The sequence below is a fragment of the Apteryx rowi genome, unplaced genomic scaffold (genome assembly GCF_003343035.1).
Source record: "Apteryx rowi isolate R43461 unplaced genomic scaffold, aptRow1 scaffold_916, whole genome shotgun sequence".
Taxonomy (NCBI): domain Eukaryota; kingdom Metazoa; phylum Chordata; class Aves; order Apterygiformes; family Apterygidae; genus Apteryx; species Apteryx rowi.
The window spans coordinates 63,457-88,571 of NW_020451223.1; the positions used below are offsets into that span (position 1 = coordinate 63,457).

At 52.5% G+C, this 25,115-nt stretch overlaps 1 protein-coding gene across 1 annotated transcript in view; it reads right to left on the minus strand.

Annotated features, from left to right (window-relative positions):
- The window catches only part of NECAB3 (N-terminal EF-hand calcium binding protein 3), a 54,355-nt gene that overhangs the window by 1,332 nt on the left and 27,908 nt on the right, over positions 1–25,115 (minus strand). Inside the window, exons 6-12 of the mRNA XM_026091694.1 lie at positions 5,527–5,663; positions 5,155–5,276; positions 4,183–4,262; positions 3,669–3,722; positions 2,828–2,940; positions 726–803; positions 207–298 (exon numbers count right to left, since the gene is read on the minus strand). Of these exons, the coding sequence (XP_025947479.1) occupies positions 207–298; positions 726–803; positions 2,828–2,940; positions 3,669–3,722; positions 4,183–4,262; positions 5,155–5,276; positions 5,527–5,663 (676 nt within the window). The remainder of the gene's footprint in view (positions 1–206; positions 299–725; positions 804–2,827; positions 2,941–3,668; positions 3,723–4,182; positions 4,263–5,154; positions 5,277–5,526; positions 5,664–25,115) is intronic.

Below are 25,115 nucleotides of genomic sequence, written 5' to 3' on the forward strand. Positions count from 1 at the left end.
ACTTTGAGGAACAACCGAACTTGAGAGTGGAAGCAAGTTCCACTTTAGACCGAAAACACGATTTAGGTGATCTTGAGCCAAATTGTCTGTTCTGGAGCGAGCCGAGCAGTCTGATCCTGCAAAACACCTCCTCCCTGAGCAGGAGTGGCAGGAATCGCTGGTGGTCCCCGCTCCACCACCGTGCCGGCCCGCGCGGCCCCGCTCACCTGGGAAGAGCATGGTGGTCAGCAGCTCCGGGGCCTCCAGCAAGCTGATGATGGCCCGTTGGAAAGTCTTGCTGTGGCTGGACTGCAAGTGGCTGTAAAGCAGCAGGCAGGGTCAGGACGGCGCTGGGAGCGAGGGGGCTGCCCGCTCAGGCCCGGGGGGGGTGGCAGAGCTTGTTTGTGCCTGCTGTGCCTGGGGTGTACGAGAGGAGCCTCGCGCAGGGGTCCCTGCCCACGCGTGGGGGACAGGGCTGCTTTTGCACTGCCCAAAGCAGTACATCTGCTTCTGCCCCACTCCCCAAATCCCTCGTCTAGGCTTTCATCCCCCTCTGCTGCAAATGTCACCGGGGCACATTGAGATGAGAGCATTAGGCAGATCAGCAGGACATGCATCTAAGAAGGGGGATTGGTGGGTCCATGGAGGAGGCCCCAGAGCAAAACCCTTTTAGTCCCCCCTCAACCAGAGTGTCCGGGAATATCTAGACCCAAGTCCCCACCAAACACACAAGGAAAGCCTCCAACCTTCTCCACGAAGACACATCCTGCCAGAATTCGTAAAGGATGAAGCAGGCTTCGTTCGTCAGCTTGCAGGTGGACACGCTGCGGGGACAGGAGAAACACTGAGACGGGTCCTGGCAAGCTGGAGCAAAAGGGCTGCATGGCATGGCCACGCCAGTCTCTGCACCCTCGGGAGTGACGGCCATTGATCCACCTGAAATGATCCTCACCGGGAGGATTTCAAAGAGCAGCAGTGACAATTGATGGCTGCTAAGGAGGGCACACTACTCCAGGGGACCCTGAATGAAAATACTTCACACTTTTCCAGGACTTTCAGATAGGGAACAGAGGAGCTTTGCAGCTATTAAACTGATCCTTGCTGCTGCCCAGAAACCAGCATGTAAGTGCTTTATTAAATATTTATAACACTTACTTATCGTGTCCCTAGCACTGCACAGCAGCATACAGCCTGACAAAGGCGCTGATCCTCCCAGCCCTTTGGAGCAGGAAAGTGTTAGCTGGTACCCTTCACACAGAGAGAGACTAAGGCACAAGAGGGCAAAGAGCTGCCTTGAGATCACAGCACATGCAAAACTGCACCTAACTGCCCCTGAAGTAGATGCCAATTCATGAAGCCACACTTCCCATGCTCCCTCCCGCCGGAGGACCGGGACAGGCCTGAGGTTTCTCCAGCCCACGGCATGACAGAGTGGCAAGCAGCATTAGGGCAAGAGAGCAAGATCGCAGGCTGAAGTGCCTGGGGATTATCTGCATCCAACTGTGGCGCTGGTTATTCCAGCTGAGGAAGATGTTCCCCAAGCTGCTGCTAAGAGCATGGTGCTGCATGAAGGAACCAAGTCCTGAAGTGAAAAAGCAAAGCAAGTCATGGCCAAGCCAGCAGCTCTGAGGCTGCGCCCCCACGCATGGGGGCCACAAAGCACTTCTTTGCGATTCCTGCCCCGAACCAGGACAGCAGAGTCTCCCCAGGCTTCGTTGCAGCTCACCGCTCAAGCCTGCCCATGCAAAACTACCCAGTTGTCTAAACGAATAGTTCTCATGAGAGAAAATCCCTACAGTTCCAAAGAAAAAAATATTGTATTTCCTGCCACACATGTCAAAACAAGCACTTTCCCCTTTTGTGGGCTGAAAATGCCACTTTGTACTGTTGAAACTGAAAAGCTGAAAAATGACACTTTAAATGGGAACAGCAAGAACGTTTCCCTCTGGAGGCAGCTTGAAACCTCCTGTGGGAGACAGAATGAGCCTTTCAAGGAGCAGTTGTACAATTTTTGGGGACCACCTGGCTGTGGTGTGGCACGGAAACTCAAACCTGGAGCTCCATCCTCAACTCTCCGTTCTGAGCTCTGGACCGGTGCTGGGGGACAGAGCCTTGATCTTACACAGGGGGTTAGTTTTAGGGGGTCTTGGACACTTCTTGGCAGCACTGCACACATTTTAGTGAAGGCAATACTGTGAAATGAGCTCTCCCCCTGACTATTCTCCCTTCCGCTCAAGTTCTTCAAAGGCAGAGCAATGAGCGCACTCGCTTACATGCACATGCCACATCCGTTAGTGGCAGCCGTGGTTGGCACAAAAACCATTCCCCTCCTTGCTAGAAGCTAACGAGTGGTTCTTCTTGCTGGGGTACCTGCAGCAGGAGATGGGATGGTACCGTGAAGCCGAGCGGAGGCACAGCACAGCTGTGGCGCTGCCCCCTCCTCTCTGCGAGATCCAACCTCAGTGCGCCGAGCCCACGCTTGTGCCGGTGGCTGACACGTGCCTTGAGGGGCCTCGCTGCCTGCTCACCCCAGCTCACGCAGTGGAGAACCAGGGCCAGGGCCCCTTCTCCCCCAGGCCTGTCTGTCATTATGAGCCCAATGGCCTCAGGACCCTTGTCTGCTGTCGGAGCATTTCCCTGCTTCCCGGGAGTGCTGTGAGGCTGGGTTAATCCTGCGCGCAGGCGTCTGCGCTGCTGAGCGCTATGCCATATCCCGAGCAGGAACTCCGCCGGCTGTGCAAAACCCTGTCGTCCATTGGGGTGCAGCACTACAACCTGCAGTGATACAGGCCCCCTGTTTCGCCGGGCGAGCCGTACCCCAAACAGCCCTGCCACCCACACCACTTACTGCAGGCAGCCGCTCTGCCCGGCGGTGACCTCCGTGTAGGACCTGAACGCCTGGCGAAACTCCTCGATGCCGCTCTTCGCCACCGAGATCTGCCTCTTCGCCACGAGGATGTGCTGCAAGGGGACAGCAGATGGGCGGTCAGGCACGGCCGGCTGCAAGCACACCAGGGCAGCCCTGGCTCTCCCGCTTCCCGTCCCACTGCAGTGCGAAGCAAACACGGGGCTGCAGGGGAATCCATGGGAAGGTGGTGGCACCACAATGCCAGGACAAGCCAACAAAATAAACTGGCCTCCTCCTCCTCCTCCTCCTACCTGGGCAGCTTCCCTTTATATCAGAGACTGCACCAGCAAAGGCCCAGAAGGGAGATCCACCATCTCCTGGTGACAGGGTCCTGCTTTGGGGCTGCTGCACCCTTCCCCCAACTGAAAGGGGCATGTGGGATTTGGGCCTTGGGGCTTTTCCACTGGGACTTTGCACGGTCTAAGGGGGCTTGGAGCAGGCACAAATCTGGGACATTTGGGGACTCACAAGCAGAACCTCATCCCTAGCTGCTCACAGCCATGGGCACTGCCTGGAGCTTCCATACTCTGCATTTGCCTCGGGGTTCCTGTTTAGGAGAAGGTGCTACATCCCGCTCAGCTCACAGCTGATCCCCATCCTCATCCTGGTCAGGGCTAGGCCACTGGGCAGTGAATCCATTTTCAGACCAAAATCAGAGGCTAACCCGGGTGACACCAGTTTCTGGGGGCACAGGCTATGTGTGTGCGCACAGGTGTGTGCGAGGGGCTCTGTGAACACTACCGCGTTACCTGCAAACGGAAGGCACAGGACCGGGCCTTACCGCATCTCTCCCTTTGCACACTGCTTCCTCCTTCAGGGGCTCCAGGCGTGGGCTCTGCGTTTCACATCAGAGCAAAAATCAGTGTTACTGCGAGAATTTTATAAGAAGACAAAACGCAGCGGTAACCTGCGTGCCTAGCACAGCTTCGCGTGACACACAGGTGCCGCTCCGGAGAGGTTTGTTCTGGTACCCGGGGGTGTGAGAGGATGTGACCTGCACATCCGTGGGGCTCTGTGGGGCCAGACTGACTTGTCAGATCAGCACAGGCCACAGATGATAGGAGAAACCAGGGGGAGGCCGTCAGAGCTGAGGGGGAAAACGGCAGGTCCAGAGCAGGACCGGCAAGGGATGAGGCAGCCTTGCAAGTCAGCATCTGGTGAATCACTGCGGCGTTATAAGGGACGAAGCCAGGACTAAAACACCGGGGTGCTGGCACAGGGACAGGTCCCAGCCCTGACCTGGCCAGCGCCGAGGTGTGGGGCAGCCCCCCAGCCCACCTCCCCCCGTCACACACCTTGCACTCCAGTTTCTCGATGAGCTGCTGGAGCCTGTTAATCTGTGCCATCCACTGGTTGTCGGCTTCGACACAAATGCCTGCACGGGAAGGACAGAGAGGTGTCATCACCCAGGCAGCGGCACCCCAGCGCCAGCCCCACCGGTGCTGCCTGTTTTGGTGCTCCTTACTACCTGCCAGCAGCAGGAGCAAGATCGAAACCTGGCAGCAGCTCCATGTGGTTTTGCGTGTAAGGGATCCAGGCACTCTGTGCTTGGGGCTGATCAAAACTGTGTGGGGATTGCTCGGTGGACGGCACACAGAGGAGAAAAGATACCATATAGGAAACACAGGGTGGGCAGAACAGCGTGTGGCAGAACTATGAGGATCTGGATGTCCAGCCAGATGCTGGTCCTTTCTCCAAAGGAGCCAGGAATCTCCAACCAGGTGATAAGTAGATGGTCCCCCTAAGAGAGCCTGTGCTAGGGACTGTCATCCCAGGGCAGCAGGGTGCCGCCTCTGGTCTGCAGGTCCCTGGAGTCTCCCACAGTCCTTCTAGGGGATCTGAAAAAGGTGACTAGGCAAGACAAGTCCAGCCACGTTGTGTACCCTGCAGCTGGGAAGGAAATCCCACTATCTTTCTATTTCCAAAGGTGGTAAATAATTAATTCGATTGAAAATGCTCAAGACTCAGAAAACAGCAAAGCTTCTAAACTGCTGATTTAAACCAAAAATCTGATTGTTTCATCCTGAAACTTTTCCCCACTGCTCAAGAGATACAAAATCCTAGAGAAGCTCCACCTGACTCCTGTGTGTGATGGTCCACACTCAGTCCTGGACAAGACCCCGCTGTGCTGCACTGCTGCCGTCGCACCCTGCCTGGGCTCTAGGGGGGCAGGGACAGGCACAGAAACATGGACCCCCGGGCACAGACTTGAGGGATGGCAGGGCTATGGGGACTGCTCCTCTCCTGTCTGCTCAGGCTGCAGGTACCTGTTGTTAGCATCCCGGAATAGGGGTCCGTTGGGGACAGACAGATGTTTTTCTGTCCTCTGCGCCCACATCGTCTTCCTGACCTCGGGCCAATCAAGGTCTCAGATTTCTTTACGTCCTTCCTGAAAGAAGAAAATGCAAAGGGGAGTTGGAGTAAGCCATTATATGGGTCAGCTTCAGTGTGGGGCTAGAAACTGCAGACCTGCTCCGAGATGTCCCTCCCAGGAGGCCCTGGGATTCCTGCCTCAGCCCCAGGCCAGACGGAAGCTGCAACCCTGTTACCAGGGCCAGGGAGAGGGGAAGGACCATCGCGCCCCAGAGACTCTCTCTCCTCCGCACGACCAGCCAGGCGTCCCGCTGCGCGCCCGTTACCTCTCGCGTCCTGCCTGCTCCTCCATGGTGTCCACAGCACACTCGAGCGAGGCCTGCAGCGACTGCAGCTGGGTCACAGTTTCCCGCAGCAGGAAGCGGGTCAGGAACTGCTCCATCTTAGAGGATGTCTCGTACCTCTGCGGGGAAGGACAGAAGCACTGTCAGGTGCCCCCAAGGGACAGCTCTGTGTGAGGGAGGCAAAGACGCATCTGGAAGGGGTTGGCCCTTAAAATAACCCTAATATGCAGCACAGGGTGGTGGGGGGGGTCCCAACGTCGAAGTCCCAGCCTCAGCTGCATCAGCGTGGGGTGAAAACCAGCCCGGCAAGCCATGTCTGCAGCCAGGGGAGGGCTGGCATGCCGCGCTTGTGTGCCAATGGCATCTCTGCTCTTCCTCCCGGCCGGCAGCCTTCCTCGCCAGCCTGGCGCAACCCACTGGTCCCTGCAGTGGAGCGAGCTGAAGAAACAGCTGGTTCTGCCATTGCAATCAGAGCACAGGCAATAACGAAGGATGCTCCTTCCCCTCCCCGCAGCCGGCTGCCTCCAAGGAGGACACTGTGCCCATGCAGACAAAAACCAGAGCAAGAACAAGACTACTGAGCTAAGTTCCAAGTGCTCCATGTGGCGGAGCCGTATGAGCAGCCTGCTCGATGCTCCAGGCTGTCCTGGAAGCTAATGGCACCGTTATACTGGTTCCCATGGCCAGACCAGCCTACCCGCACCTGGCAACAGATGCCAATGTTTAACTTAGCATCTTCTACCTCAAAGGCTTCCAGGCCTGTGTGCATAAAAGGACTTTGGTCCCTAACACCTATGCGCTCAGAAGCGCCAGGACGTGTGGAGCCCTCCCAAGCTGTTTCTCCTGCCGCGTCCACAGGCAGCCTTTTCCAGGCAGACCAGTCTTAGCCTTCCTGTCACAGAGTTCTCCAAAGGCGCTTCCTGATGCCACAGGACCTGGAGGGGCTGGAGGGGACGTTGCGCTCTCACGGCTGCTAGGATTGCCAGCCACAAACAAGCCAGGTCCCGGTCAGACCTGGGGAGGCACAAGCGCGGTGTCTGCGATGGGGCGGATCAGGCAAACTCAAGTCACTGGCACAGCCCGGCACCAGGGAGATATCACAGCACTCGCAGATGCCGACAGTGATTAATTAGGGACAGAGGCACCAGAGCTGGGTAGAAGCTACATTGCCACACTTGCCAACATTGGCTGCAAAGGCTTCCCTTCTACTCCATTTATCCTTATAGATACGCTGCTGTTCTTCCTCTTCTGGAGTCCTCTTCTCTCATGCCTCCATCTGCCCGAGATGTGACAAGCCCGCTTTCCTCCTGGCTCTGTAACACTGTCCTCCAGGGATGCAGTGGAATAAAGTGACTGCCAGCACCTGCGGCATGGCTAAGCGGTGTCTGAGCCGGCCGTCTTGTTAGCCAGCGACTGTGCAACAGGAGGAGGTTACAGCAGCTCGAGGCCTCTCAATCTACAGGGGCAGTAATTTTGATGTCAGTTCCTGGTCCCCACGGCCTCCCATACATCTTCCTCATACAAGGGAAACCTGCTGCTGACAGCAGTCAGGGGTGACCTACAAGACTTCGGAACAGAGCATTAAAATGATTAAAAGGCTGGAAGGGCTGCTGCACAAGGATTTGCTGTTCACTGTGATCCAGCCTTCCTCCAACACATCTGCTCCACAAACAAGTCTGCCTGTAACCAGAGGCACAGCGCAGCCGGGACACCCTCTGCCCCCCAAGGGGTAAGTGGCATCAGGTCCACCAGCAGAAACAAGGACCATTCGCATGCCTCAGGGCCTCCAGCTTTTTCACTAACAAAGAAGAATTACTAGGGGTTATGCAAAAGCTATTGCACAGCATATCCCAAAAGCTCCCTCTGGGCCTGAGCTTCCTTGGGTCTCTAAACTATAAAACCACTTTAGCAAGTAGTTGTAACTTGGTTATGTAGAAATGCTGCTAGGGGTGGGATGTCAGTCTGAGTCCCATCAGGACACAGTTGATTTAGGTGAACTGTCAAGGAACACTAACACTGTGCCTCTGAGGCACTAACACTGCAGCCTACAAGACAGTGGGACAGTTATTTGGGCTATTTTTAAGGTAAATTGAAGAGAACATCTGTCATTAGCTGCACTGAGGGATTGTCCTAGCCTGTCGTTGTCTGACTTTTCTGGTTGCATGGCTGAACCTAGCAGATCCATGGTAAGATCCACTCCAAACTGAAGGAGCTGTGCCAGGAGCTGTTTTAAACCTGCTCTGCTGCCTTCCCTTCTCTTCAATATGATCTGGCAACTCCTGGAAAAGTTTAGCCTGAGGAGATATCACCTGCCCATGCATAACCACAGGCTCTGGGGAACCACATTGGGTTGCCACTCAAATGCCAAAATACAACTCTCTGGGTCAGATATCTTGCACTCTCCTGTCTTCATTGCTCTGCTACACAACACAGGGCTTTTGCATGGTATGTTGTGCTATAGCTTTGAGAAGAGCTTAGTTTGGGAAGTTTATTTCCCACCAAGGAGCCACTTGCTGTTTTCTTAAGGCACAAAATAAATCAACGCCCCAGAATTATGGCCTCACATGGAAGCAGAGTTGCCTTTTTACTGGCATCAACCCTAGCAGGTCTCCTTTCTTAAACAGTACTGAGACATAGTTGTATTTGGACAAGAGCCCTTTAGAGTCTGGTCAAGTGTTACAGGAAAGGACACCGAGGATTCCTTAGCATATTGCCCTCTCCTAACCCCCCTCTAGACCAGTGTCCCAGCTTGGCACTGGGAAGTGCTGGGCATGGTAAAACCCAAGTCCTCGCAACAGAGTTACTAAAGATCCCATGCCCATATCTGCGAGAGCTGGGATGCTCATTCACTCAGTACTGTGGTCCAATTTACTGTCCGCATTCCTGCTCTCTCTCTTCATGTGCAGCTGTTGATCTGAGCTTTGCCTTTAGTTTCCACCCCTAACCATCACCCACCCCTGCACGGTTGGATAGCTGCCCCACACACATGGCACAGATGCATTTTCGACACAGGTGATCACAGTGCGGCTGGGAGGGGAGCACATGTGGGCTCAGATGCCTCTCTGGGCTCCTACACACTGCAGTTGCAGTTGCCAGAAATTAACCTGAGGGTCTTAATTCATTTTCCTCTGGTGAAGTAGGCTGCCTCGCAATAAAGACCTGCCAAGTCCCTGCCACGTCCTTCCCCTTATTGCCAGGGAAAGGAAGCCAGGGAGAGGCGCAGGCTCCTCTCTGTAGCAAGCCCTGGGGAAGGCAGCCTCAGAGATCCCTCAGCCGTTGTAAGGTCACATCCCTGCCCTGTAAACATCACAAATGCTCCTCGGGTTCCGGCCCGCCTGTGCGGGAGGTGGCAGTACCAGCTGAGGCAGAAGGGACAAGCAGCAGCTGATCAAACCCTGCAAAGACTTTAGCAGAGCTACAGTATGGGAAACTGCAGCTCCAGAAAGGAGGTCAAAGCAAGGAACCCAAAGAAACAAGAAAAGTATCTAGAGAAAGATAGTGAAAAGGAGAAAGAAAGATCCACGGTAACTCCCCTCCCTGCACCCCCAGCCTCTGCCCAGAACAGATAACTTCCCCTGACAGCCTGCTTAGTCCTCTCATACACACCTGATAAGGGGTCCAGAAATCCTCATCTGGTTTCATGAGCCCAGAGAAAACTGGGGTGGGGGAAATATGTTAACAGTCTTCCAAGGAACAAGTTGTTCTAGCAAGTAAAAGCCTAAGATGTTCTTGGTGGATAGAAGGCCTGAGCTTAAACTGCAGCAATCAAGGACTTGAGAGAGACACTGGGAAACCTCCTCCAATGTAAGGAGAGGGAAGCACCAGACTTGACTGCCTGGGGCGTTGTGGGGCTATCTTGGAGGATTTGGAGAACAGGTCACACAACCTGTCAGGAATGATCTAGGTGGAGTTTATCTGCCTCAGGGCAGGGCATCACCTACACTGACTGTATGGTCTCTTCCAAGCCTATTTCCTATCATCCTCTGTCTGCCCATATCCTCACCCCGGTTCCATGCTGTCCAACCCTCACATGCAGGTACATGCCATCCTTATGTTACTGTGTGGCAGCTCTCCACCCAGCGGCTGTTTGTGCGTTCCCCTGTCATAGGTTGCCTGTTGCCGGGTGGACATGTGTGGACACTTGAGGATCCTCTTCTAGCCAGCAACTCTCTGTATGGGAATGCTGTCCCATCATGGGGGTTCAGCAATAGGAAAAAAAACAAGTCTTGGAGCTCTGATATTGTTCACTGTACCATATAATGCAAGTGATCAACTAAAAATTTTGTATTTTTAATTAATAATCCTTGTACAATTACACCATGAGCATTCCAGCCTGAGGCTGTCTCTTGTTCATCACTGGGTAAAAGAAACCAGGAGGGAAAGGGTCACATGAAACCTTTAAAAGAGTCTCCAAAGACCACCACCTGCTTGGCAGAGCGGGAGATCCTCCTGTCTGCAGTGAGACCCTACAGAGCACCCTTTTAATGAGTGCAGATTCCCACCAGTGACTTGTCTAGCCGAGCAACCAGGCTTGGCTGGGGAACAGGAGAGGAACTTTCCACATAGTCTGAGCAAGCTAAAGCTGCAAGGTCAGATTTGACTGTCCTTTTCTGATTCACAGGTCGAAATGATGTTGCGGTCTCATCTCAGGAACTGCTCTCTCAGGACCAATAACCTTGCTTGGATTGCCATCCCTCCTGGAAGCAGAGTGAAGATTCTGCACAGATCAGAGCTGTGGTACATCAGGGGTGAATCATCCAGACCAGTGTCCTGGCTATCCCCTCCAGCAGAGCGTGGAGCTGGCGATTTTGAAAACCAGATGAGGAGGAACCTGTCTTCAGGTCTTCTGGTGGGGCCAGAAAAAATGGAAGAATGGGGTTCCTGGGCTCTAGGAAAGGGTGAAGCTCTGGTACACCGTACACCGTGTGGCTGTGAGCTGGTAGCTGGACTGTGAGGCACCTTTGTGCCCACAGATGCTACATGACTTCCCTGGGGAATAAAGCAATCAAAACACATCTAAGAGCTGTTTGTGTCTGGTGTCTGATGGGGTGGGGACAAAAAGAAAAAAAAACCCAGATCTCTCATGCATGTATATCCCCCAGGGAAACATTTGGGGCTGGGAGGTGTGTGGGGGGGGGGACACAACAGTGGCAGTTGTGGCACTGAACCGTGAGTCCTGCCAAGATGGCCAGGGGCAGCTCTCTCCTCAGCCCTCGCACGGGAGACTTGCACAGGGGCTGAACCCCAAGTTGAAAAGGTGAGGACAGCTGTGAAGTGCCTGGCAGATCCATGCTGCGGTAGGGAAAGGAGCGCAGAGCAGCTGCCCTGCCAGCCAGCAACCAAGCATGCTGGGGCTCCCCGAACAAGCCAAGGAACACGTGGAGCCAGCCTCACCTCTGAATATCAGTCTGTGATGGGTTTGGAGATCTGTGCTCCACTCAGAGATAACGGAGACTGACAGGAGCCAAGGAAGCGCTAGAGCTTGCAGTTGCAGACCAAAGGTTGGTGAGAAATCAGGTATTGCAGCAGCAAATCCAGCAGGAGAGCAAGTTTTGTGTTTCTCTAACGTGACCCAGAAAAAGCAGCAAAAACCACGTTGAGCCATTCACAGTTGGCTTTCATTATCCTCATACACTGCCAAGAGCAACCTGCATCCCTCCCATCTCCTCACTGCACCACCATTCACATGCTGAGACAGATGCATAAACTTTGCAGCACAGTGGTCGTGTTTCATTGCAAGAAGTTAGAGAGTGAGGCAAAGTGGAAAGCAATTTTGCAGACTGGAAAGGAAAGTGGATTGCTACCTCCCCATGCTCTCCTCTGTCCATCATTGCTATGGATCAAAAACTTGAATTTCAAGAACCAGGAAAGCGATTTCAGGGAATAAGAAAGCCAATGACCACCACAAGGTTTGGACAGGCATCTGTGGGTGTCCTGGGCCTGCAGCTCTGGCATCGGGAACATAACATCAGGAAGCATGGGAAGCTGCCACAAGACACTGAAGGGAGAAGCTAGGTTGGGATTTAGCTGGGAATGTGGTTCAAACTTCAACATCAGAGCAAAATTCAAGGTGTGGGAACCCAGCTGGGCAGAGGCTGATGTGACAGCTGTCCTGAGCCACAGTAACAGCCTCCATCTTTCTCACTGCATGGTATTTGCTTTCAGAGAGGACAAGAACCAGTAGGAATCACAATTCCCAAACTGGCTGACAGGTCTGGACTGTGCCTGAGTAGTAGTATTTCTCCAGACAGTTAACTCTCCCCTGGCCAAATCCCACAGGTCTTATTCCAAGCTGGAGTCCTGGTGCAGTGGTGTCTAGTACACAGATTCAAGTAGTGCCTGAGTAAATGGAGCAGGTTTGGTCTCCCACAAGTTCTCTATTTCACCATTCCCAGTGGGGTTTATTTTAGATATTACTCCGTTAATGGCATCCTAGGAGAAAAATCATCCTTTTGCTGCATATGCACCTTTATCTGCGAGGTTACAGCAGGGAACATGCACCAGAACCAGCCTGAGGACCTCCGCCCTGGTTCCATAGTCCCCAGCCAGGCACAAGACCCAGCTCCACAGGCACCCAGGAGGCACAGAGAAGCAGAGATGGACACCCACAAACTCTAAGGTAAGGGCTGCTTGCAGAAATTGCCCCCAACTCCAGGAAGGGTGTCAGGTTGGGCAGAGTGTCCTTTGCACCTTTGAATTGTTCACATGCTGCTCCACTGCTACCAGGGCTTTTAGGACAAGGCACACAAAGCAATAGGTTTGTGGCAGGCTAAGGAGCCCCACAGCAGGGCTCTGTCTCATCTGAGCAGTGCTTCCAAGAGCTGGTTGGCCAAAGCACTGCCCAGACAAGGCTGAAGAGGTGAAAGGAGTTGGCCTAAAATGCCAGAAATGATGCCAACCCGCTGCTGCGGACAGTTCTGTGTACAACCCAGGAGGAGATTGCTCTGCTGCTGCTGGTTCAGATGGAGCTGGGACACTTTGGGATAAAGCCCTTTTCACCGTTCTTGAGCATGGTCCCTTAACGAGCCCTTTCTTGGTGACTCAGTGGTTTCTTCTCACTAACTGCTGAGCAGTTTGTTTGCTCTAAACAGCAAGTGACGCACTTCCTCAGGGGAGCTTTCCAGGCATGCCACCTTGCAGAGTCCTCACCCCAGGGCTGCTGGGGGCCCTACATGAGCAGCCTCAGCCACCCCATTGCCAACAGGATGACAGGATGGTGGGCAGGTTTCTTGCCCACTTCTCCCTGGGAAGACAGTGCAAAAAATCTCTCTCTGACATCTCTTCTTAATTTCCAGTTTGCACTAACTCACGGCTCTTTATGCTGACTTGCTCTTGTGCAAGGGCTTAAATAGCCACTCCACAGCCCAGCCCTGCATCACCCACACATCAAGAGTGACAGCCTCTGCCACAGAGTGGCTGTGTCTGGCTGTGAATCCCAGCTGATTCTCCCCGTGACATTTGGAGTCATCTCAGTTGAAATCTTCTAATTTTAAGGAAGAAGACAGACTATGTCAGAGAAGCAGAAACAGGGTCCTTAATCTTGACTAGGCTTCCCATGAAGCCACAGTGGGCACATCTCTCAGGGAAAGCGGTCTGGTTTTTCCTGCTTGGCTGGCCTCTGTAGCTCTCTTTTGCCGCTGGAGAATGCTGGGTGTGTTCTGGGGAAGTTTCCTTACCAGCCGCAGCACAGTCTTACATTCACTTTCTCCACTATGTTCCTGACTTGATTTTTTTTTATGTGTACACTGAAGATATTAGTGCTGAGGGACTTTGAGAAGAGGGCTCAGGGCAGCATGCAATAAGTTTTGGGAGAATGAAGGCATCCCTATGGATCCTGGCAAGGAGGCAAGCTGGACTGGGGGACACCTAAACAGCAGGGTCAGCAACACAAACCATGCTTCAGGCGCAGGTCTGAGAAGCAGCTGAAGGACAGAGCTGGTGAGTTGGAATGCCTTGCACATGTCTGAACTGCAGTTTTCCAAAGGTTGACAGTGTCATCAGACAGGTCGATTTTCAGGAGGGATCACATAAGAAGTATCTGGGACTGAGAGACTGCTCCTTGCTGCAGCTCAGCCCCAAAAGATGAGAGCAAGCGGGCATCTCCAAAAACGCCAGTATTTCATCCAATCATTTTTAGTTCATGAACAGTGCCTTGCTTCCCCACCTCCTTCCAGGCCTGTCTGAGCTGTTTCACCTTAAACTGCTCCCAATATTTTTCCAAGGTCCATCTAGGCGCACAAACCTTTGCCCACAGGTCGACAGTCTGACAAATGACTAGTGAGGAGGGTTCTTCTCACCCTGATAGGTATCTCTGTTAAAATCTACAAAAACAGCAGAGATCACAGGGCTGTGCACTGCAATGTGTTCAGAGTTGATGCTGCAAGGACATCTTGGCAGGAGATGCCATGGTGTCTCGGTGCAATGAACAGCCACAGCCCTGGAGCACAGATCCCTGTCACTTGCTGTGGTTTCTGCTCACAGCACCATTCACTTGACCTTCATACGATCACTCTGTTTTCAAGTCCAGTTTTCACTTGCTTACTTAAAACCACATGGAGTTTTATCCTTTCTCTGTTAGACATCCTGAGGGCCCTGGGCAAGGCCTCTGCAGCTTTGCCCTCAACATGTACAGCAGTGGCCCTGCCTGCCCCCAGTTGCTGTGCGGCAAATCTCCAGCCCCCAGGGACGCAGATGAGGTGCTCAAAGAAGGATGTTCAGTGAGGCGGGGAACAAGTGGATAAAAAAAGGCAACAAGAGGCAAGGTTGAGGCACACACCCTGAGAACTGCCTGTAGGTAGGCACAGTGCCCCTCTGCCAGGGCTATGAGCTGCAGGCTCTCTTGCAGAGGCAGGTACCTATGCCTGGTTTGCCCATTCAAGACTCTCCTCTTGTTCCATTGCAGGGTGACACTCTCCCTCCATCTCAGCCCTGATGGTGCCTCTGGGGCTGGAGTCCTTCAGGAGTGCCAGTAGCCATCATGGAAAAGACTGCAGTCATTATAGACAACGGCAGCAGCTTCACCCGGGCAGGCTTTGCAGGCCAGAATAAACCCACGTTTGTACTAAGGACCATGTCTCTGCATCCCAGCTGCCCAGGTGCAATATGGGAGACCCCGTGCCATCTCACTCCAGCTGAAAGTGGGACAGGCTTTGCCATAGAACCCAGGACTTACCCCCTCAAGCATGGCATCATTGTAGACTGGGACAGTATGGAAAACCTGTGGAGCCACCTCTTCTTCTGTGGCCTGAAAGGCCTCCCAGAGGAACACCCAGTACTCATGGCTGACTCCCCCTCTTGCCCCTCCACTAACCGGGAAAAGGTGGCAGAGGTTTTTTTCGAGACCTTCAGAGTGCCAGCTTTGCATGTGGCTAACACAGGGTTCCTCTCTCTCTGTGCCTATGGCAGAGTCACTGGTCTGGCCGTGGAGGCTGGGGCAGGAGTGTCTCATGTCACCTCTGTCTGCTTGGGCCAAACCTGGAGGGAGGCCACCTACCGCCTCGACGTGGCTGGCTGCTTTCTCTCCAAATATTTGCATAACCTGCTGATGAAGAGCTCCAACGATCCCCCAGTTTTGAAGGCCTTGAAGAAGAAGACTAATCCAGCTGAAGAAGCAATGTTGCTATGTCTCCATGTACTATGAAGGAGACCTCCAAGACCAAGCTCACCATCACCCAGCAGCATTCCAGACCCCTGATGGGCACTGGATAACCCTGGATAAGGAACGATTCTGCTGCCCAGAGCCGCTCTTCCAACCAAAGCTACTCAACCAAAGTTCCCCAGGGCTCCACCTCTTGGCCTTCCAAAGCTTCCAGAAGATACCAGATCTGTGTAGGAGGGATGCGATGGGTAATGTTGTGCTATCAGGGGGCTCCTCAATGTTTCCTGGCTTTCCCGAGAGGATGTGCTTGGAGCTGAATGCCTTGTTCCATGGTACAGGCTGCCAGATTAAACTCCTGGCTACTCCGGAGAGGGGCATGGCAGCCTGGGCTGGAGGCTCAATGACAGTGTCCCTCAAGTCCTTCCAGCACATGTGGATGGGAAAGGGCGAGTACAAGGAATATGGTGCAGAGTACGTACACACAAAGTTCCAGTAGCCAGACAACTATGCATTCAAAATGTCCAGCTGACAGGGCTGGACTTCTGCTGGAAGAAGCCAAAGTTGCTATGGGAGGCAGGTCTCTGTAACACATCACCTTCATCTGTGCTGCCTGCTCGGGACAGAGTCAAGGCTGTGGGTGGTGACTAGAGGGCCAGCCATGCATTGCTGATGGAATACAAAGTAGATTCTAATGTTCCAAAACAACTAAATTGCATTTAATCTACACTCCGGGTTATTTCTGTGCCCATCCAACATCACTGAAACAAGCACATCTCCATCTCCAATCAGGCCTGCAACACAGCCACAACTTGTGCTGTGCATTCAAGCCACTCTGATTATATGGGTACAGCCAGTCTAAGGCCAAGCCCTGATGCTCAAGGTTGGAAATCATGCATATGCAGAACACCACAACAAAGATGGCCTTTTTGAATTCATTGCCTGCAGTTGTCTGCACAGAAATGGGGTCTCCTCCTGCAGGCACGAGGTGTCCCACAGAAGGGAAGCCTCCTTCCAGCAATCAATGCAGCAGGACCCCAGAGGTCCGCAAGTAAAGCCATAGAGGTGGGAGGAATGAGCTGAGAAAGAGAAGGTCTTCAGGGTGCTTGCACTATAGCAAGTCTAATACAGGAGATGATTTCTCATCCTGACATCAAAGCAGCTAAGCATTGGCTGCAGAATATCAGCTAGTGAAAAAGCCAGGAAAATGAATTCACTGTCTTTGTAATTCTGCTATGTAGCTCATGTGGCCCTTCAGGGAGCTGATTCAGCTCACTGAACTGGCAGAAAAGAGCTCACTCATCTTTTCTTCTGCTGGTTTAGTGAACTGACTCATCTCAGCAAAGGGTCAGAAAAGGATCAGATGTGGCACAGGGGAAACAGTTGGGAAATGCTCCCCAGCTGTCCTGTGTAACTGCTCAGTAGCAGACACTCCTTTCCCCATGGTTAGCCCCTGTGGCCAGCATGTAAGACCTTTGAGGGAGAGGAAAACCATGGCACATCGCTGCGAGCACAATGAGACACAGGACTGGTGGTAACAGGTCAAGGACGCAGTCTCCATGAAGCGCAGGAGAGCTGGCCGGCCTGCAGGAACATACATGGGGAGAGCTCAAACCCTTCCTTGAAGAGACATTGAGACAAACTGAATCCATCATCGCTGCCCTCCCCGTGGTGTCCTCATGCTCTCACTGATACTGCAGCACAGATCAGGAGCCAGACTGACTTCAACCCCTCCGGGCACTGTGAACTCCCTCACTTGTGTCCAAAATAGATTCCACTGATGCTATCAGCGTTATTAAGGTCAAATACTTCCAATTCCTATTGTGTTTCTCTCCAATATGCAGAAGAATTGAGGATCTTGTATTCTAAAAGCTTTGCATAAAAGCACTTGAATTTAACCCTTCTGATGCTGGTGTCAAAAATCTGTTCAGGAGGGTGGACAGGAGGGTGGAGCTTGAGCCCCATGTGGTTTCTTGGCTACTCAGGTGTGGCTCTGTGCCAGAGCTGAGCCAGAGGTCCAGCCCTGCAACTGTGTCAACCTGGGCCTGCTGGAACAGTTCTATCAGGCTCGGGAAGGGAATGAGGCAGGAGAAGCTGCTACAGCAGCATCATTTAGGTTTTGGCACCTGGCTCACTGCTGGTACCTGGTACCCGCTGCTCTGCTTCCTCGCACTGGAATGGGTCAGTGCTAACATGCATGATCCCAGCACAGCAGAACCAGGCCTGCAGTGGCTTATCTTGGCTAATCTAAAGACCACTGTCACTTCTCAACTGATCTTCAAGTTTTGCCTTACCCCTGCCTGATAAAGTTGCTTTCTTTTGCAGGAGATAGGCAGGCTGCAAGAGGGCTGCCTGTCCTACCCAGAGATGCTTGCAGCCCGCAGGGAATATGGAGACCCTCTGCTGTTACCAGGTCCCCTGCTAGCTCGCTGAGGGTGAAGGGGTGGGGGCCTTGCCACACAGGCCCCTTCTTCTGGACACAAACCCCAGCAGAAGGCACAAGCGTGGTATGAGGCCCCTGCACCCATCTCAGGGAAGTCTTAGACTTCAGGCTGGGGCTGAAAGGGCAGCCAGTCTTCCTAAAGGGCTATTGGACGTAGGGATGGCCTGGAGCCAGTAACCCCTGCCTCTTCCACCTGCGGTGCCCACACCCTTCGTCCCGCGTGCCCGTCACCACCACTGCGCAGCCCCGGTTCACTTATGCTGGTGGCAGCGCCATCTCTGCGGCACAGCAGAGGAGCAGCCCCAGGTCGCCTCCCACGAACCTGGGACCTCACTCCTAGGGAGTGCAGGCAGGACCCAGAGGACAGGCTAGACACCCACGCAGGAGAGATGAAAAGTCTCTAATCTAATTACCCAACTGGACACGCTCATCCAATCCCAGCAGCCATTCCATCTGGAGCTGGAAATAGCTCTGTTTGAAGACATAACCCCACAGGGCTGCAGTGTTAATGAATACCAGCTCCTGGCCTTGAAAGCTGAGCGGAAGCCTGATCTACAGAGAGCTGCCTCGGCCTCGTGCTGGAGTGGGCGGAAAGGTCTTTGCAGCTGGTCTTTGCATACCTCCCCACTCCCAGGGCAAGCAAAGAGCCCTTAGCATTAACTATTGATGGATTTTCATCGGTGTTTTAAAATAAACCTAATTTTTCTGCCAGAGTAAGAAGATGGCCGAGAAGCAGCTGAATTGCTCTGGCCTTGGACAGCAGAGTGGTTACAGTTCTGTGCCTCTGTACTACCCTCAGCCGAACATCCCAGCCTGCTCCCACCGGACCCTCCTGACCTGTTTCTACTCAAAGAGAGGAGGTTACACAGCATTCATCAGCCAGAAACTTCCCAACGAGCTGGAGATGGCCCAGACCTGCAGAAGATGGATACCACAAGATGTGGAGACAGACCCCAGGCAGGGATCCTAGAGTGGACCAGGCAGATACCAGGGGCAAAGGTTCACAAGCAGCAATGGACTCCTGCCCTCCCCCAAACAGCTATCTGGGTAGGCTGCAGATTCCCATACCATGGGAAGAATTAACTAGACATCAGCTCCAATTCACCCAGATCCCTTGACAAAGACTTTCTGAGTTTTTGTCTAGACACCCCAGGGCAATGGCTTGGTCTTCCAGCCCTTGGAAATGAGCAGCAGTGGGAGCAGCAGAGGGAGGAGAAGCCAGGCTAAAGCCAGTGGAGAGCCCCCTCCTCCTCGGAGCTGCTCCCGTGTCCCAAGAGCTCACTAGGTCTCAGCCTGCTCTTTCCCCTGGATGGCCAAGGCACGCAACCTATTGCAAAATCAGAGGGACTGGTCTGGCTTTGGGAGTTTGGAGCCGCTCCATCTGCCCACTCACTCACCTTCTCACTACCAAAGGGTTTTGGCACTGAAATCCCCACCAGCACTGCTCCTCTGTGCTTGCTTAGTTCCCACCAGCTCAGACATGCTTCCCCCGGTTATAGCAGAACAAATTACGCACAAACCCTCCCTAGGACAGTGTTAGAAAGAAAGGTGGAGAATATTAATTGATTGGCTCCCAATTGGGGCCCATTGGAAAGGATACATTATTCATCTGCCGCATCGTTTGGGTACAATCCATTTTGTTTCAGAGATGGAACTGGTCCAGAATTCAAACGTCTTTGCCCCTCTTACTGCACTGAGAGCATTTCCCGCAGCGAGCAGCCTTTGCAACCTTACGGACCTGCTTAATGAGACATATTCTGTTTCCTGCCACTGCCTACTGAGCCTCCTGCTGGGGCCGGTTGAAGCCCCCGCCACCTTGGCATATTCATATTTCCCCTTGCACAGGAGCTGAATGCTTCTCCCCGACCGCGTTGTTCCCATTCAAAGGATGAGGCGTTGGAAGAAGCCACAGCCACAAGCCAGCCTCGCAGCATTTCCCATCCTTTCGATTTTCAGAGGTGGCCTAATTGCTGAGCTCTGAGCTGAGGGTAACTTCCAGCTCACCTCGGGGAGGCCACGCTCCAGACACTTCAAGACCAACTCAGGATGCCTCAGGGCTATCTCCTGCTAAAACGGGATGTGAGTTGAAGCCCAAACCTCATGGATCTTCTAGGAGAACACCAGACCTAATCCTGATCCCCTTTGCTGATGCTCACGCATCAAAGGAATTAATCTTGACACTGGCTTCAGCAGAAGGTCACGTTCTATCTCAGGAGCAGGCAAAGAGGCAGCTGCTCCCGCGGACACCATTTCACCGCTGTGGAGGGCACATCAGGGCTGGCTCTCAGGCCTGCCCCTCTCAGCCTTCCCCGTCCCTGCAGCTCACCCAGCGCCGTTGTCACACCCCTGACTGCTGCTCTGCCCAGGATCCCCTTCGCTGTCTAAGCAGGCATGGGGGGTGCCAGGATGCTGGGGTACCTAAGCAGTCCGCATTTGGGGCAGCCCCTACAGGATGCATAATGCTGTGACAGGCTTGGACTGCCATTACAAGCTCGCCTTCAGCAATACACAAGCTCAGAGGTGCCCTGAGAGAGAGGTCAGGCTCCCAAGTAGACCTTTTTGGAGGCTCAGATATGCTCCTCCTTGCAGAACAACTTTGAAGCTCGCCCAACATCTCTGTGCAAAAGGGATCTCCTTCCTCCCAGCACAAACCGAATCGCTCTGCAGGGGCAAAGCACCAACCCACCCCGCCATGTCCGTATTTCAAACACACATCACACACGGCAAGCTAGCTCCTTCCTGCCTCTCGCCTAACCAAATACAGCATACACAGGAGAATATCGCTAGAGGGAATGGTGGAAATGAGCATTTCTCAAGAGAGCCACATGAAATTCCCAGAAATCCAGCAGAAAGCACTAGAGTTCCCAGCCTCAGGGCCCGTCACGTGCAGAACAAGGCACTCCCCTGGCACGCAGCCAGGCAATGCTTCCTTACCAAATCATCTTCAACTCCCAGTTTGAAGAATGGTTCCTCCCCTGACACCAAGCAATGGACATCTTGTGCTTGGGGTCAAAGGAAACATTTCATCAGACACCAAACGCTATTCCACCCATTTGCACCATTGTGAAAATTGCATGCCAGGGGAGGGAGTCAACTGAAAATGTACTTTCACTGTGGTTCAGCTACCAGGACCCCTTCACACTGCTCACTTTGGGAGAAACAGCAAAATCCTCTTGTCAGGTTTTGCAGTAAGGAGTTCAAACCTATCTGTAAATAAAATCTCAATAAAAATATGTTTTACTGAGCATACAGTATACAGCATTTTCTGCCTACAGAAAAGATTCTTGGAAGGGAGGAAATAACTCAGCAAGAATGAGATAGAGCTTGATTGTTGTGGACTGGTATTTTCAGCTCCACTGACTGAGATGAAAATCCCAAAGGTCTCAAGCCTCTGTTCCAAAACCAGAGATTCCTGGTGTGGCAATGGGCAGGAAGACATACCCACCTTGTCACCAGCAGGACAACTTCTGCAGTCAATCGTGTTGTTGACTGCATGAAGACATTTGTTGCCTCTACTAAGATGTTTCTCATTTATGCCAAGGCCTGTTGCAATTATGCTTACGACAGTGGTTAAACTTAGGATATGGAATGGGATAGGTGGTCACATGCTTCCTGCCAATGGAGAAATAGGAGCATTTAAATTGAAGGTTTATTTATAGGTTAGTTTGCAGTGTCTGCAAACTAACAGTGTCTGCAAACTAACAGTGTCTGCAAACTAAGGAATGAAAAGATTTTAGCATACAGTTTTCCTATAAGAAATACTGACCGTTTTCCCAAGGTATTTCCATAGTTCACTTCCTACTCTTATGATATTATATTACAAATGCAAAGTTTAGTGACAGAATAAGGTATATTTAGTACATTGCAACATAGCTATTGATGGTAATATTTTACAAATGCCTTTGGAAGTGATGGAATTTGGGGGGTGGGGGGAACTCTTCTCCTGAAAAGGCATCTTTCCATTACTGTGTTTCTACCAACCCAAAAAGGAAGGATGTGAACATAGGAACACCTAAGGATTTGGTTTTGTTTTTCCAGCCTGTGGATTCCTAAGAGAGGTCATTAGCAAGTTTACTGCCTACACACACAATATTCCCTACAAAATTGCTATCACTTAGATGGTGAGAAGGATGAACAGGGTTTGCATTTTTCTATGCTTTATTGCAATGTTTATGCAACAGTCTCCAAAGTGCACTGCAGGCTCCAGACTGAGGACCCTGTCAGAGAAGAGGCAGCAGATGAGACAGGCCACTTGATCTATGCCAGGTATCCTGGCCAGCAGGGACAGCAGCGGCATGCACAGAGATGGGAATCCTGGATACCGAAAAGGCTTTCAAAGGCACCAGTTCAAACCACAACTCCTGAAAACAGAACTTCAGCACATTTACTCTGAACTTTGATTTCCTTATTTCCCTCCCTTACTTCCCCTTCCCCCTTACTTCCCTTTTGCTCATTGCTCTAGGGCTGTTTAAGGGAGCCAAGCGCATCTCCCATGTCTCTGCTTTCACTGCGCAAATGAAGCACTCTCAGCCTGTTTTTCTGCATGTAAATCTGGCTCATAAATTAAATGAGCTTTCACATCTGTGGACCTCAAAGAGGCTGGAGGACGCAGGGGTGAGAAATCCTGTGGCAGCAGAAATAAGGAACTACTGGAAATGGATAGCACCCTAACCAAGAGATGCTGTGATTCAACTGGTGAGCCCCAGCTGGGTCACATTAGAGATTCCCTTCTCCTTCCTCTAGCTAATGGGGTATCACTGACTCCTCAGAAGTCACATGAAGCTCTCTTAAATACAGTCTGGGGAAAAGCAGTCAGGGAGAGAAGATCCTTCAACATCTGTTGACTGCACAGGCCTGCTCTGTAAGCAGAGTTTTATGGTGAGAGCTGTTTGAGCCAGCAGTTATCTTCCAGTTTGCTCAGTGCACATCACTGCTACATGTCGAGGGGAGCAAAAACAGCTCCCCCAGGATAAAGGTTTGCTTAGCTCCTCTAGGAGGATTGTTTCTCTGCCAAATTGGAGCTATCAGTCCTCAGCCACAGTGGCATTAGGGATGTTCGAAACAAGCAGAAATTGATTTGCAGACATGTAACATGGGAAAACTCTGTGCTCTGCCCCTTCCCCAGCTCAGAGATGTGAGTTTTGGCTGAAACCTTCCCATCCAACCCTAATAACCCCATTACCCCATAATAACCCAAGGCTGAGTCTCATTTGAATATATTCCCGTGTTTGTATTTCCAAGTCACAGCAGATAAGCAGCACTTATCATTTCTGCCAGCCTCTAGCAGCGGCAGATTTCCCACACCTCTAGCAAGAGCCCCGACAGCAGTATTGCTCTTCCCTGCCTTCTCTCTGGTACCAAGCCCAGCTGACCAGCAAAATGCCACGGAGCAGCTCCCAGGAAGGGTCAGTGTCCGTGTCAGGATAACCAAGAGCTCAGGGCTGGGTCATGTATCTGCCATGGGGCAGACCTCGCTGGGGTGAGAGCAGTGCTCCAAGTGCTGCACTCCCAAGGCCCCCTGAGCATTCTCTTCCATGGCTGCCGGCCGTTCTCCCTCTTTCTAGCCCTGATCTAAACTGAGGTGGAAAAGCAAGTTCACAAAAATCTGTTCCAATAGAGAAAGCCCATTTCCCTTTTCCAGGGAAAACTTGTGACATCAGAAATCCCTGCCCAGCTCCATTTCCTAGTGGCTGGGTCCAAGAGTTTATCCTTTCCAACAAAAAAAAAGACCAGCATTGCTCTCTGCCATGTGTCTTGCCCCTCTGCAAATGTCAGCCAAGAAAAGACATCACGGCCCACAGGAACTAGACAAAGAGGATTTGGCCTTGACTCAGTGCTCGAGCCTGGCAAGCCTTCTGTCTGCTCACGCTGAGAGTCTGTCACTGGCCCTGGAACGGGACCCAGCTCCCGGACGAGGAGTCCTGCCTGCTCGCCTGGCCACAGCCTCCAGTCCTCGGCGCAACGCCGCAGGGCTGTGCGGAGCCCGGAGAGAGCATGTGCCCAAGCCCAAAGAAAGGGGCAGAAGGAGATAATAAAAACGAGAAGTTAATTTAAGAAAATGAGTGGTTCAAGGTGCATGCTGAACGGGCCCACAGAGCGATGTGTAATTATAATAAAGCTCACTGGGATGTTTACACCAGAAACTATTAAATGAATGAATACATCATGCCAATACTGTGAAGCAGACAGTAATTACACTGTCCTTTGGAGAAAGACATGAACACTTAATGAATTCATTATGAAAAAGGAGAAGAAGTGAAATAAAGCATAGCTCTCTGAAGATGATTCGTTCTCTCTCTCTGGTCTTACATTTAATAAACTCGTACAGGGAGACGCTGCTAAGCCTGAATCTGGCCAGAGGGAAGCTCAGACAGAGGGTAAGATCCTGGCAGACAGTAGTGAGACACAAACAACACTTCCACGACTGCTCTGCAGAGCTGACCGCCAAGGGCTGGGTCCCCCTTTTCTTCTCCATTTGATCAATAGGTAACCGGAGGTTTTTCCCTAGCTGCCTTCTCTGTGATGGCTGACTCATCCTTGCCAAAACCTCCCCAGAGTATTCAGCCCTTAGCAGGTATCTGACATGGAAAAGTTTGGTCCAAATCTCTTCCTGGAAAGTTCTGGACAATTCAAGTTGTCAGTGCTCCACCTACGCTGCCCTTAACTCTTAATTACAGTAGCTAAGACCCGGTAATCAGCCCTGGCTCCCTTGCTGGGAAAGGGAAATAATTGCTGTGACCCTCTGCTGCAGTGCTGGGCAACAGGACAGGCTCAGCTGGTCACCTACCTCTGCAGAGCCAGAGTCCCCAGCTGCTCTGCTGGGGACATCTCTACTCCTGAGAGAGGCCAATGCTGCCAGCTGGGACACAGGTATCTCTGTCAATCCACCTGAACCTATCCACATCCTTCCCCAATCCATGCAGGAAACTGAGATGGCTTCTGTCCTCCACCAGAGGAGCATCGGTGGCACACGGAGCCAAGGCCTGGAAGTCTGGGCTGAGAACACAGTTAATGCGGGCATGGCATTCGATGGCCACGACTGTGGCTGTACAGTTAACTGCCTGTCTAATTGGAGAAAGGACTAATGCCTAGAGCATCCCAAAGGGAGCTGGGACATCTGGGCTCTTTTCTGGCTTTGCTGCGCACACTGGGGTAGTGCCGAGCGAGGGGCTGAGGTTGGAGGATCTTGCCAGAGCTGAGCAACCAGGGGCAGCTCTGGCAGAGCTGGGGGCTGTAAACACAATAACCCTGTCATCTGGGCGGCAGAGAGAGAGAAGCACCTGAGCCTGCTCAGGCCACTGGCCCAGATGATGCTGAGCCGTAGCTTTACTCCACTAGGCCCGAACATCTGAGCCCTGGAAAAGCCCTCCTGCAGAGCAAAACAGACCCCCGCTCCTCTCCTTCCCAGGCCTGGGACTGCAGTGCCTGCAGGTGTCCATGAGCTTGTTTGAGTTACCAGCTCGCGTACAGAGCCTGTGCATGACAGCATGAAGCTCAGCAGGCAGCTGAGACCCATTGCATTTGGGTCTGGGC